Source organism: Ranitomeya variabilis, chromosome 2 (genome assembly GCF_051348905.1).
Source record: "Ranitomeya variabilis isolate aRanVar5 chromosome 2, aRanVar5.hap1, whole genome shotgun sequence".
Lineage (NCBI taxonomy): Eukaryota > Metazoa > Chordata > Amphibia > Anura > Dendrobatidae > Ranitomeya > Ranitomeya variabilis.
Window position 1 is genome coordinate 359,156,136 of NC_135233.1, and position 13,072 is coordinate 359,169,207.

The window sequence follows — 13,072 nt, forward strand, 5'->3', positions numbered from 1 at the left end:
CAGATTAATGATGGAGAGGCGTCAATTATGACACCTATCCATTATTAATCCAATTGTAGGAAAGGGTTAAAAAACACACACACACGTTATTAAAAAGGATTTTAATGAAATAAACACAGCGGTTGTTGTAATAATTTATTGTTTTCTCAAATCCATTTGCAGTCCCTCGCTTGGCAACATAATAAACGCACAAGATACATACCTTCTGATGTACTGTCAGGTCCAACGATGTAATCCATCTGAAGGGGTTAACTAATATTACAGGCAGGAGCCCTGCTAATGCAGCGGTGTGCTCCTGCTTGTAATTCCCCTGCGAATGAATGAAATGTAGGTCATTGACCTACATTTCATTCATTCGCGGTGATGCGCCCCCTGGTGGATGTCCTCATATGACCTGGAGCGTGGGAAAAAGTTCCCAGGCTGCAGTTCATGAGAACATCCACCAGAGGGCGCATCACCGCGACTCAATGTAAGTACAGATCACTGCTTTCCTTTCAGCACCCGGGGATTACAGGCACGGAGCACCGCTGCATTTAGCAGGGCTCCTGCCTGTAATATTAGTTAACCCCTTCAGATGGATTACATCGTTGGACCTGACAGTACATCAGAAGGTATGTATCTTGTGCGTTTATTATGTTGCCAAGCGAGGGACTGCAAATGGATTTGAGAGAACAATAAATTATTACAACAACCGCTGTGTTTATTTCATTAAAATCCTTTTTAATCATGTGTGTGTGTGTTTTTTAACCCTTTCCAACAATTGGATTAATAATGGATAGGTGTCATAATTGACGCCTCTCCATTATTAATCTGGCTTAATGTCACCTTACAATAGCAAGGTGGCATTAACCCTTCATTACCCCATATCCCACCGCTACAGGGAGTGGGAAGAGAGTGGCCAAGTGCCAGAATAGGCACATCTTCCAGATGTGCCTTTTCTGGGGTGGCTGGGGGCAGATGTTTGTAGCCACGGGGGGGCCAATAACCGTGGACCCTCTCCTGGCTATTAATATCTGCCCTCAGTCACTGGCTTTACCACTCTGGCGGAGAAAATTGCGCAGGAGCCCACGCCAATTTTTTCCGCCATTTAACCCTTTATTTTAGCAGCTACAGCGCTGAAATTTTGCACATACACACTACTAACATTAGTAGTGTGGAATATGCAAAAAAAAAGGGGATATGAGATGGTTTACTATATGTAAACCATGTCTCATATCCTATCGGGTTTGTGCAGGAGAAATGAAAAGCCGGCAATTGAATTACCGGCTGTTCACAGATATCGCGCTGAATGAAATCTAAATACAGAATATATATATATGTGTCTCAATGACATATATATATATATATATATATACTGTATATATGTTTTAATGAACATTTGAGCACATAAATCCATTAGATGTCGGTTTTGCAAGCCTGCGCGAAAATCTCGCAGTACGGATGCCATACGGATTACATACGGAGGATGCCATGCGCAAAATACGCTGACACACCCTGCCTACGGATCACTATTTTGGGAACATTTCACCGTATTTCGGCCGTATTACGGCCGTAAAATACGGACCGTATTGTCTTACGCCGAGTGTGACGCCGGCCTAAGACTGAACAACTCCTTTAAATTCAGTCATAGTTTTCTGGTGTTGCCATAATCATATACTAAACTCTTACCTGTAGAGAATGGCATAAACCCATCACTTTTCTTGAAGCCGCCTTTCTCATTAAGGAAGTGTCCAGGATCAAACTCCTCTGGGTTTTTGAAATATTTGGGGTCTTTTAAGACAGAAGTTAGGACTGGGAACACAAAACTTCCCTGAAAGTAAATATATAAAGTGTTTTGATGTAATAAACTGAAATGTTTAAAGAGAGATCTAGTTGGTAGTTGATAGATGTGAACCAAGAAATTGAGAAGACCAGCACAATTTTTTTCACATGGAAGTCTCACATCCAATTTAATAAATATTTAAAGGCCAAAAGCAGTTTCCTAAGGATATAAATGCAACGGAGCAGTAAACAACATATGCAATATGGATGGTAGCTAGTATGTGATCCTTTGTTTGCGTACTCATTAGCTTTTAATGGGGGAATCTAATATTAAATACAGATTAACCCCTTCATGATATATGAGCCAAGCTCGCTTCTTTGCTGGCAGATGGCTGATTAAACCATCAAATGTGGCTGTCAATCTGTGACAGCAACATTGTCAGTGCACCGACAGGGGAGCACGCTGTTGCATGCGCCCATTGGTGCCTCATGACGTGATCTCAAGGTGCTGATGGGTTGCCATGATGGCTAGTGGTCTGCTGAAGACCCCTATCCTTGTCATGATGGCACTCCTGAGAAAGTCAGCTTGAGATTGGTGTTCATAGAAGACAGTGATTTTTACTAAATACAGCAATGCTATGGCATTGTTGTATGTAGCACAAATGATCACAGGTTCAAATCCGATAGGGACTAACAAATATAATTAAAAGTGAAAGAAAAATGTTTTAAAAATATGAAAAAAAATAAAAAGTAAAAGTTAAAATCACTTTTCTTTCCCAACATTAAAAATTAAGAAATAAAAAATACACATATTTGGTATCGCTGAATTTGGAAAAGTCCAATCTATCAAAATATAAAATAAATTAATCCGATCAGTAAGGCTGCCATCACACTAGCAGTATTTGGTCAGTATTTTACATCAGTATTTGTAAGCCAAAACCAGGAGTGGCTGAAAAATGCAGAAGTGGTGCATATGTTTCTATTATACTTTTCCTCTAATTGTTCCACTCCTGGTTTTGGCTTACAAATACTGATGTAAAATACTGACCAAATACTGCTAGTGTGACGGCAGCCTAAATGACATAACGAGAAAAAGAAAATCCAGAATTATGTTTTTTTTCGGCCACTGGAGCAACACAAAAAATGTGAGGTTAATATGTTGACTGTTTTGCAAATGAGCAGTGCATATGCTGATTATACTGTACGCTCCTCTGAATGAGCTCAGAGAGTTAAAAGAGAAAGTTTTACATTTCATCTTTGGTTCATAATTTTAAAAGATCAGAACAGGTGGAGAGCAAAGTAAGTCAAAGTTGTTGGGTAAGTGCTAACTCTAATTTCAAAGGTTCTTGGTTTCATTTGGTGCCAATGTAAATCAAGAAAATACACAGGCATGTGATTTCTAAGATACTCCCCCGAAGAAATGAAGATCTCGTTTATTTATGCTGTTTATGAATATAGGCGTACCATGCATAAATGAAGGTGTTTCTTACTTGATAGCAAATAGCAGAATACATACAGCATATGCATAATAAGTAAAGACATTTCTTGCATTCATCCAGCTTAGTCACACCCCTGAGCAAGTCCTTGCTTAATTGAGTTCATACCCCTAAACAAGTCATTGTTTCACTGAGTTCTAATTACCACACCCTATGAGATTTGCCAGGCCATAAGTCATAAACCCCTTCCTTACTCTACCACAGTCATACTCACCAAGTCTACTGGAGTGGCCATTAGGCTTGTAGAAATAAAAGAGGGAAATGTCTCAGACTCATGGAAAACTAAGCACATTTACAAGGACCCATAATGTTTCTTCTGTCATATTGTTTCAGCATGGAAGGGACCAAGGCTTTCAGGGCAGGTAATTAAAAGGGGGTGATACTCTGGCCAAAAAATTGCAGTGCTACACACAAAACTCTAAGATAGATAAGACGAACATTCTGCACCTTAGGAATGTGATATCCTCTGAAGATTGTGTCCTTGCTGACAGAATGGGGCAATCCTGAAGGGATGATATCTCCAAATCTCTGTATCTCGTGGACAACGGCATCTGTATACGGCATTTTACTCCTGTCTTCTATTGATGGACAGCGATCTTTCCCTATTACATTATCGATCTCTTTGTGGATCTTCTCTGAAATTTTCAAAATGGAAAAAAAGAGCATATATTTTAGCTTAGTATTTTTTTTTACCAAAAATCAGGGTCTGTGAAAAATGTCATTTCACCAAGACCAAAAAAATACAGGTAACACGTCTTGACGCTACAATAATATTTTGTTGTATATTCACTAGCGACCCGCAAACATGCTCGGTGATGCTCAGTTACATGTGAAACAGTATGGCTGAGAAATTTAAGCATGCAAACATTTTTAATGCTTTTTTTCAATTTTATAGATCACAGGAAATGTCCCACAGACCACAGAATTTTGTATGGATGAAAACTGTAATCCAGTCAATTTTTTTAACTCTTTTTTATGCTTTCTGAAAAGTCTTTAGGACTGTATAATTACTTCAACCACATTTTCAAACTATTTACATTAAAAAAAATTTAAAAGATTCAATGAGTCATCTAAACAGCTATAATTGTATTACGGTGGTATGTAAAACCCATAGACTATTCCCCTATTCCATGGTTTACATTTCCTTGGTATATAACTCTAAAAAATCTTGTTCAAAATTGTATCTGTATTACCGTATATACTCGAATATAAGTTGAGATTTTCAGCCCATTTTTTTAGGCTGAAAGTGCCCCTCTCGGCTTATACTCGAGTCATTGTCCCAGGGGGTCGGCGGGGGAGGGGAAGCGGCAGGAGTCGGCGGCTGTCACTTCATATTCACCCCCTCCTGGCACTTTTTCTGCATGTCCCTGCTTCTCCGATGATCTCCGGTGCATGCAGCTCTTCCTGTGCTCAGTGGTCATGTGGTCCCACTCATTAAAGTAAGGAATATGCACTTGACTCCAGTCCCATAGGCGTGGAGTGCATATTCATTACTTTAATGAGCGGTACCATGTGACTGCCAAGCACTGGAAGGAGCTGCAGCCCTGGAAAAATGGAGAAGCAGGGAAGTTCAGAGACCATGCCAGGGGGTGAGTATGATGGGGGAGGGTAAACCATGAGATATTCACCTGTCCCTTTCCACCACCGGGCTGTTTCTTCCACATCCTCTGACTTGTGACGTTCAGATCAGAGGGCATGATGACGTGGTTAGTGCACACCCTCTGCCTGAATAGTCACTGCAGAGAGCCGGAAGAAACAGTTGCGTGCGGCGGTGGAACGGGGACAGGTGAATATCACAGGTGCCGGGGGCCTGAGCCATTGGTGACACCGGCACCTGGCCCCCATAGTGTGCTGGTGTCCCCGCCTGCTCAGGACAATGGCACCTGGCCCCCAGCGACGAGAGGTGAGTATGTGTTTTTTTAATTGCAGCAGCAGCATATGGGGCATATTATTCTATGCAGCATCTTAAGGGGCCATCAACCTTTATGAAGCATTATATGGGGCATATTATTCAATGGAACATCGTATGGAGCCATCATCCACCTTTGTGCAGCGTTATATGGGGCATATTATTCTATGGAGCATCTTATGGGGCCATCATTTACCTTTGTGCAGCATTATATGGGGCATATTTTAGTATGGAGCATCTTATGGGGCCATCATTTACCTTTGTGCAGCATTATATGGGGCATATTTTAATATGGCGCATCATATGGGGCCATCATTAACCATTAGTGACCATTACATGGGGCATATTATTCTATGGAGCATTTTATGGGGCCATCAACCTTTATGGAGCATTATATGGGGCATATTATTCTATGGAGCATCTTATGGGGCAATCATTAACCTTTTATGCAGCATTATAGGGGGCATATTTTTTGTATGGAGCATCTTATGGGGCCCATCATGAACTGTATGGAGCATATGCGGCTCCTGATTCAATATGGATGTTCAAAAACATTTAACCTACTGAATAATTAATTAATTTTACTTTTATTGGTATCTACTTTTATTTTTTAAATTTACCAGTAGCTGCTGCATTTCCCACCCTAGGCTTATACTCGAGTCAATAAGTTTTCCCAGTTTTTTGTGGCAAAATTAGGGGCCTCGGCTTATACTCGGGTCATCTTATACTCGAGTATATATGGTTTATGGGTCACCCATAGACTATTCTGTGGTCTAGAGTACATTTAGTTAATATATAACCCTCAAAAAATTTGTTTAAAAATGTATCGGTATTATATTGCTCATCTATAGGGTATTACTTCTTGGGTATATTTCGTTGCTATATAACCCTCAAAAAATGGGTTAAAAAATGTATCGGTATTATATTGCTCATCCATAGACTTTTGCATATTTTTGTGTAAATTTCAATGGTATAACTATATAACCCTCAAAAAACTTGTTTAACCCCTTCGTGCCATGCGCCGTACTAGTACGGCGCTGCCGGCACTGCATTAGTGCCAGCCGCAGTACTAGTACGGCGCCCCGATCACCGCGGTCTCGCGCTGAGCGCCGCAGTGATCGGGTGCGGGTGTCAGCTGTATATGACAGCTGACACCCCGCAGCAATGCCCACGATTGGCGCTATCGCCGATCGCGGGCATTTAACCCCTCTGATGCCGCTGTCAATAGTGACAGCAGCATAGAGGGGGATCGCTCAGGGACGGGGGCTCCCTGCGCTCTCCCACCGGAGCAACGCGATGAGATCGCGCTGCTCCGGTGACCTGGAAGGAGTCCCCTGATCCAAGATGGCCGCGGGACTCCTTCCGGGTCATGAGATGACCCTGCTTGCCGGTGTCTAAGAATTCCTCATAGCAGGCGCCGGCAAGCCTCTGCAATGTGCCTGTCACATCGGTGATCTGACAGAGTGCTGTGCACACTGTCAGATCACCGATCTGTGATGTCCCCCCCTGGGACAAAGTAAAAAAGTAAAAAGAAAAATTTTCCACATGTGTAAAAAAAAAAAAAAAAAAAAAAAAAATTCCTAAATAAATAATAAAAAAAAATATTCACATAAATCCATTTCTTTATCTAAATAAAAAAAAATCACACAATAAAAGTACACATATTTAGTATCGCCGCGTCCGTAACGACCCCACCTATAAAACTATATCACTAGTTAACCCCTTCAGTGAACACCGTAAAAAAAAAAAAAAAAAAACGAGGCAAAAAACAACGCTTTATTCTCATACTGCCAAACAAAAAGTGGAATAACACGCGATCAAAAAGACGGATATAAATAATCATGGTACTGCTGAAAACGTAATCTTGTCCCGCAAAAAAAAAGCCGCCAAACAGCATCATCAGCAGAAAAATAAAAAAGTTATAGTCCTCAGAATAAAGCGATGCAAAAACAATTATTTTTTTATATAAAATAGTTTTTATTGTGTAAAAGCGCCATAACATAAAAAAATTACATAAATGAGGTATCGCTGTAATCGTACTGACCCGGAGAATAAAACTGCTTTATCCTTTTTACCAAACGCGGAACGGTATAAACGCCCCCCTAAAAGAATTTCAGGAATTGCTGGTTTTTGTTCATTCCGCCTCCCAAAAATCGGAATAAAAAGCGATCAAAAAATCTCATGTACCCGAAAATGGTACCAATAAAAACGTCAACTCATCCCGCAAAAAACAAGATCTCACATGACTCTGTAGGCCAAAATATGGATAAATTATAGCTCTCAAAATGTGGTGATGCAAAAACTATTTTTTGCAATAAAAAGCGTCTTTTAGTGTGTGATGGCTGCCAACCATAAAAATCCGCCCAAAAAACACTATAAAAGTAAATCAAATCCCCCTTCATCACCCCCTTAGTTAGGGAAAAATAATAAAATTTAAAAAAATATATTTATTTCCATTTTCCCGTTAGGCTACTTTCACACTAGCGTCGGTACGGGGCCGTCGCGCTGCGTCGGCCCGACATACCGACGCCTACTGTGCAAGCGCCGCACAACGGGGGCAGCGGATGCTGTTTTTCCACGCATCCGCTGCCCCATTGTGAGGTGCGGGGAGGTGGGGGCGGAGTTCCAGCCGCGCATGCGCGGTCGGAAATGGTGGACCATCGGCACAAAAAAAGTTACATGTAATGTTTTTTGCTGCCGGCAGTCCGCCACAACACGACGCAACCGTTGCACGACGCTTGCGACGTGTGTCAATACATCGCTAATGTTAGTCTATGGTGAAAAAACGCATCCTGCAGATGACTTTGCAGGATGCGTTTTTTCGCCAAAACGACGCATTGCGACGTATGCAAAAAAACGCTAGTGTGAAAGTAGCGCTAGGGTTAGGACTAGGGTTAGGGTTAGGGTTGGGGTTAGGGCTAGGGTTAGGGCTGGGGTTAGGGTTGGGGTTAGGGTTTCAGTTAGAATTGGGGAGTTTTCACTGTTTAGGCACATCAGGGGCTCTCCAAACGCGACATGGCGTCCGATCTCAATTCCAGCCAATTCTGCTTTGAAAAACTAAAACAGTGCTCCTTCCCTTCCGAGTTCTCCCGTGCGCCCAAACAGTGGTTCCCCCCAACATATGGGGTATCAGCGTTCTCAGGACAAGTTGGACAACAACTTTTGGGGTCCAATTTGTCCTGTTACCCTTGGGAAAATAAAAACGTGGGAGCTAAAATATAATTTTCGTGGAAAAAAATATATTTTTTATTTTTGCGGCTCTGCGTTATAAACTGTAGTGAAACACTTGGGGGTTCAAAGTTCTCACAACACATCTAGATATGTTCCGTGGGGGGTCTAGTTTCCAATATGGGGTCACTTGTGGGGGGTTTCTACTGTTTAGGTACATCAGGGGCTCTGCAAATGCAACATGACACCTGCAGACCAATCCATCTAAGTCTGCATTTCAAACGGCGCTCCTTCCCTTCCGAGCTCTGCCGTGCGCCCAAACAGTGGTTCCCCCCAATGTATGGGGTATCAGCGTACTCAGGACAAATTGGACAATAACTTTTGTGGTCCAATTTCTCCTGTTACCCTTGGGGAAAAAAAACTGCGGGCTAAAACATCATTTTGTGGAAAGAAAAAATGATTTTTTAATTTTCACAGCGCTACATTCTAAACTTTAGTGAAACAATTGGGGGTTAAAAGTGCTCACCACACATCTAGATAAGTTCCTTAGGGGGTCTTCTTTCCAAAATGGTGTCACTTGTGGGGGTTTCCACTGTTTAGGCACATCAGGGGCTCTCCAAACACGACATGGGTTCCGATCTCAATTCCAGCCAATTTTGCATTGAAAAGTCAAATGGCGCTCCTTCCCTTCCGAGCTCTGCCATGCGCCCAAACAGTGGTTTATCCCCATATATGAAGTATCAGCGTACTCAGGACAAATTGCACAACAACTTTTGGGGTCCAATTTGTCCTGCTACCCTTGGGAAAATAAAAAATTTGGGGCAAAAAGATCATTTTTTGTGAAAATTAATATTAATTTTTTTTACGGCTCTACATTATAAACTTCTGTGAAGCACTTGGAGGTTCAAAGTGCTCACCACACATCTAGATTAGTTCCTTAGAGGGTATACTTTCCAAAATGGTGTCACTTGTGGGGGTTTCCACTGTTTAGGCACGTCAGGGGCTCTCCAAACACGACATGGGTTCCGATCTCAATTCCAGCCAATTTTGCATTGAAAAGTCAAATGGCGCTCCTTCCCTTCCGAGCTCTGCAATGTGCCCAATCAATGGTTTACCCCAACATGTGGGGTATCGACGTACTCAGGACAAATTGTACAATGACTTTTTTGGTCCAATTTCTCCTGTTACCCTTGGTAAAATAAAACAAATTGGATCTGAATAAAAATTTTGTGAAAAAAAAGTTAAATGTTCAATTTTTTTTAAACATTCCAAAAATTCCTGTGAAGCACCTGAAGGGTTAATAAACTTTTTGAATGTGGTTTTGAGTACCTTGAGGGGTGCAGTTTTTAGAATGGTGTCACTTTTGGGCATTTTCTGTCATATAGACCCCTCAGTCACTTCAAGTGTCAGGTGGTCCGTAAAAAAAATGGTTTTGCTAATTTTGTTGCAAAAATGAGAAATCGCTGGTCAACTTTTAACCCTTATAACTCCCTAACAAAAAAAATTATGTTTCCAAAATTGTGCTGATGTAAAGCAGACATGTGGGAAATGTTGTTTATTAACTATATTATGTGATATAACTCTAATTTAAGGGCATAAAAACGAAAAATTTGAAAATTGCTAAATTTTCATAATTTTCGTCAAATTTCTGTTTTTTTCACAAATAAATGCAAGTCATATCGAAGAAGTTTTACCACTATCATAAAGTACAATATGTCACGAGAAAACAATCTCAGAATCACCAGGATCCGTTGAAGCATTTCAGAGTTATGACCTCATAAAGTGAAAGTGGTCAGAATTGTAAAAATTGGCCGTGTCACTTAGGTGAAAACAGGCTTTGGGGTGAAGGGGTTAAAAATGTATTGGTATTATATTGATCATCCAAAGGGAATTACATCTTATTGGGTATATTTTGTTTCTATATAAGCCTCAATAAACTCATTCAAGATTTTATTGGAATTATGTTGCTCACCCTGTTATGACCTGGTGGTTAAGGAGCAACACTGATATGACCTGGTGGTTAAAAAGCAACATAGGACAAGCTCTGAGGAGGTGGTATCTTTACTGACCGCAGTTCCTAATCCTAACACCAACACTAGAAATAGCCGTGGAGTGTTCCTATCTCTCCCTAGACACCTCGTCACAGCCTGAGAATTAACTACCCCTAAAGATGGAAACAGAAAGCTATCTTGCCTCAGAGAAATTCCCAAAAGGAAAGATAGCCCCCCACAAATATTGACTGTGAGTGGAGAGGGAAGTAACATACACAGAAATGAAAACAGATTTTAGCAAAGGAGGCCAATACTAATCTAAATAGACAGAATAGGAAAGGATACTGTGCGGTCAGTATTAAAAACTAAAAATCCACGCAGAGTTTTCAAAAATGATCTCCACACCGACTCACGGTGTGGAGGGCAAATCTGCTTCCCCAGAGCTTCCAGCTAGCCTGAATATATCATAATGACAAGCTGGACAAAAAGAAGCATAACATGAGCAGAGCAATAAAGTCCAAAGCAAATGGACAACAAGAACTAGCAAAAACTTATCTTTTGCTGAAATGGACAGGCCATAAGAGAAATCCAAGGAGAGATCTGAATCCAACCCAGAACATTGACAGCTGGCATGAACTAAAGACCAGAGCCAGGTTAAATAGCAAAGCCAGGAGAGACGATCAGTGAAAGCAGCTGCTAAAGCAAAACTCAAGGAGCAGCAATTCCACTCGAAACCACCAGAGGGAGCCCAAGGGCAGAACTCACAAAAGTACCATTCACAACCACAGGAGGGAGCCCAAGAACGGATTTCACAATAGTACCCCCCTTGAGGAGGGGTCACCGAACCCTCACCAGAGCCCCCAGGCCGATCAGGACGAGCCAAGTGAAAAGCATGAACCAAATCGGCAGCATGGACATCGGAGCCAACAACCCAAGAATTATCCTCCTGGCCATAACCCTTCCACTTGACCAGATACTGAAGCTTCCGCTTCGAAAAACGAGAATCCAAAATCTTCTCCACCACATATTCCAACTCCCCCTCAACCAACACCGGAGCAGGAGGATCAACGGAGGGAACCATGGGAACCAATTATCTCCGCAACAAAGATCTATGGAAAACATTATGAATGGAAAAAGTAGCTGGAAGGGCCAAACGAAAAGACACCGGATTGATAATTTCAGAAACCTTATAAGGACCAATAAAGCGAGGCTTGAATTTAGGGGAAGAAACCTTCATAGGAACATGACGAGAAGACAACCAGACCAAATCCCCAACACGAAGCCGGGGACCAACATACCGACGATGGTTAGCAAAACGTTGAGCCTTTTCCTGAGACAACGTTAAATTGTCCACCACATGAGTCCAAATCTGCTGTAACCTGTGAACCACAGAATCCACACCAGGACAGTCAGAAGGCTCAACCTGCCCTGAAGAAAAACGAGGATGAAAACCAAAGTTACAAAAGAAAGGTGAAACCAAGGTAGCTCCGTCTGGCCATTTGTCTGAGGATGAAATGCTGAAGAAAAAGACAAATCAATGCCCATTCTAGCACAAAAGGACCGCCAAAACCTAGAAACAAACTGGGAACCTCTGTCAGACACAATATTCTCCGGAATGCCATGTAAACGAACCACATGCTGAAAAAGTAATGGAACCAAATCAGAGGAGGAAGGCAACTTAGGCACAGGTACCAAATGGACCATCTTAGAAAACCGGTCACAAACCAACCAGATGACAGACATCTTCTGAGAAACAGGAAGATCAGAAATAAAATCCATGGAAATATGCGTCCAGGGCCTCTCAGGGACCGGCAAAGGCAAAAGCAACCCACTAGGACCAGAACAGCAAGGCTTAGCCCGGGCACAAGTCCCACAGGACTGCACAAAAGAACGCACATCCCGCGACAAGGAAGGCCACCAAAAGGACCTAGCAACCAACTCTCTGGTACCAAAATCCCAGGATGACCAGCCAATACTGAACAATGAACCTCAGAAATTACCTTACTAGTCCATCTATCAGGAACAAACAGTTTCCCCACTGGACAGCGATCAGGTTTATCAGCCTGAAACTCCCGAAGCACCCGCCGTAAATCAGGAGAGATGGCAGAAAGAATCACCCCCTCCTTGAGAATACCAGCCAGCTCAAGGACTCCCGGAGAATCAGGCAAAAAACTCCTAGAAAGGGCATCAGCCTTCACATTCTTAGATCCCGGAAGATACGAGACCACAAAATCAAAACGGGAGAAAAACAGAGACCATCGAGCTTGTCTAGGATTCAACCGCTTGGCAGACTCAAGGTAAATCAGATTCTTATGATCGGTCAAGACCACAACGCGATGCTTGGCTCCCTCAAGCCAATGTCGCCACTCCTCAAATGCCCACTTCATAGCCAACAACTCCCGATTGCCGACATCATAATTACGCTCAGCAGGCGAAAACTTTCTGGAGAAGAAAGCACATGGCTTCATCAAAGAGCCATCAGAACTTCTCTGAGACAAAACGGCCCCTGCCCCAATCTCAGAAGCGTCAACCTCAACCTGAAAAGGAGAGAAACATCTGGCTGACGCAACACAGGGGCAGAAGTAAAACGACGTTTAAGCTCCTGAAAGGCCTCAACAGCCGCAGAGGACCAATTCATCACATCAGCGCCTTTCTTAGTCAAATCGGTCAGAGGCTTAACCACACTGGAAAAATTAGCAATGAAGCGGCGATAAAAATTAGCAAAGCCCAAAAATTTCTGAAGGCTC

General features: G+C 42.2%; 1 protein-coding gene across 1 annotated transcript in view; it reads right to left on the minus strand.

Annotated features, from left to right (window-relative positions):
• The window catches only part of LOC143805911 (cytochrome P450 2A13-like), a 116,145-nt gene that overhangs the window by 6,124 nt on the left and 96,949 nt on the right, over positions 1 to 13,072 (minus strand). Inside the window, exons 7-8 of the mRNA XM_077285667.1 lie at positions 3,705 to 3,892; positions 1,669 to 1,810 (exon numbers count right to left, since the gene is read on the minus strand). Of these exons, the coding sequence (XP_077141782.1) occupies positions 1,669 to 1,810; positions 3,705 to 3,892 (330 nt within the window). The remainder of the gene's footprint in view (positions 1 to 1,668; positions 1,811 to 3,704; positions 3,893 to 13,072) is intronic.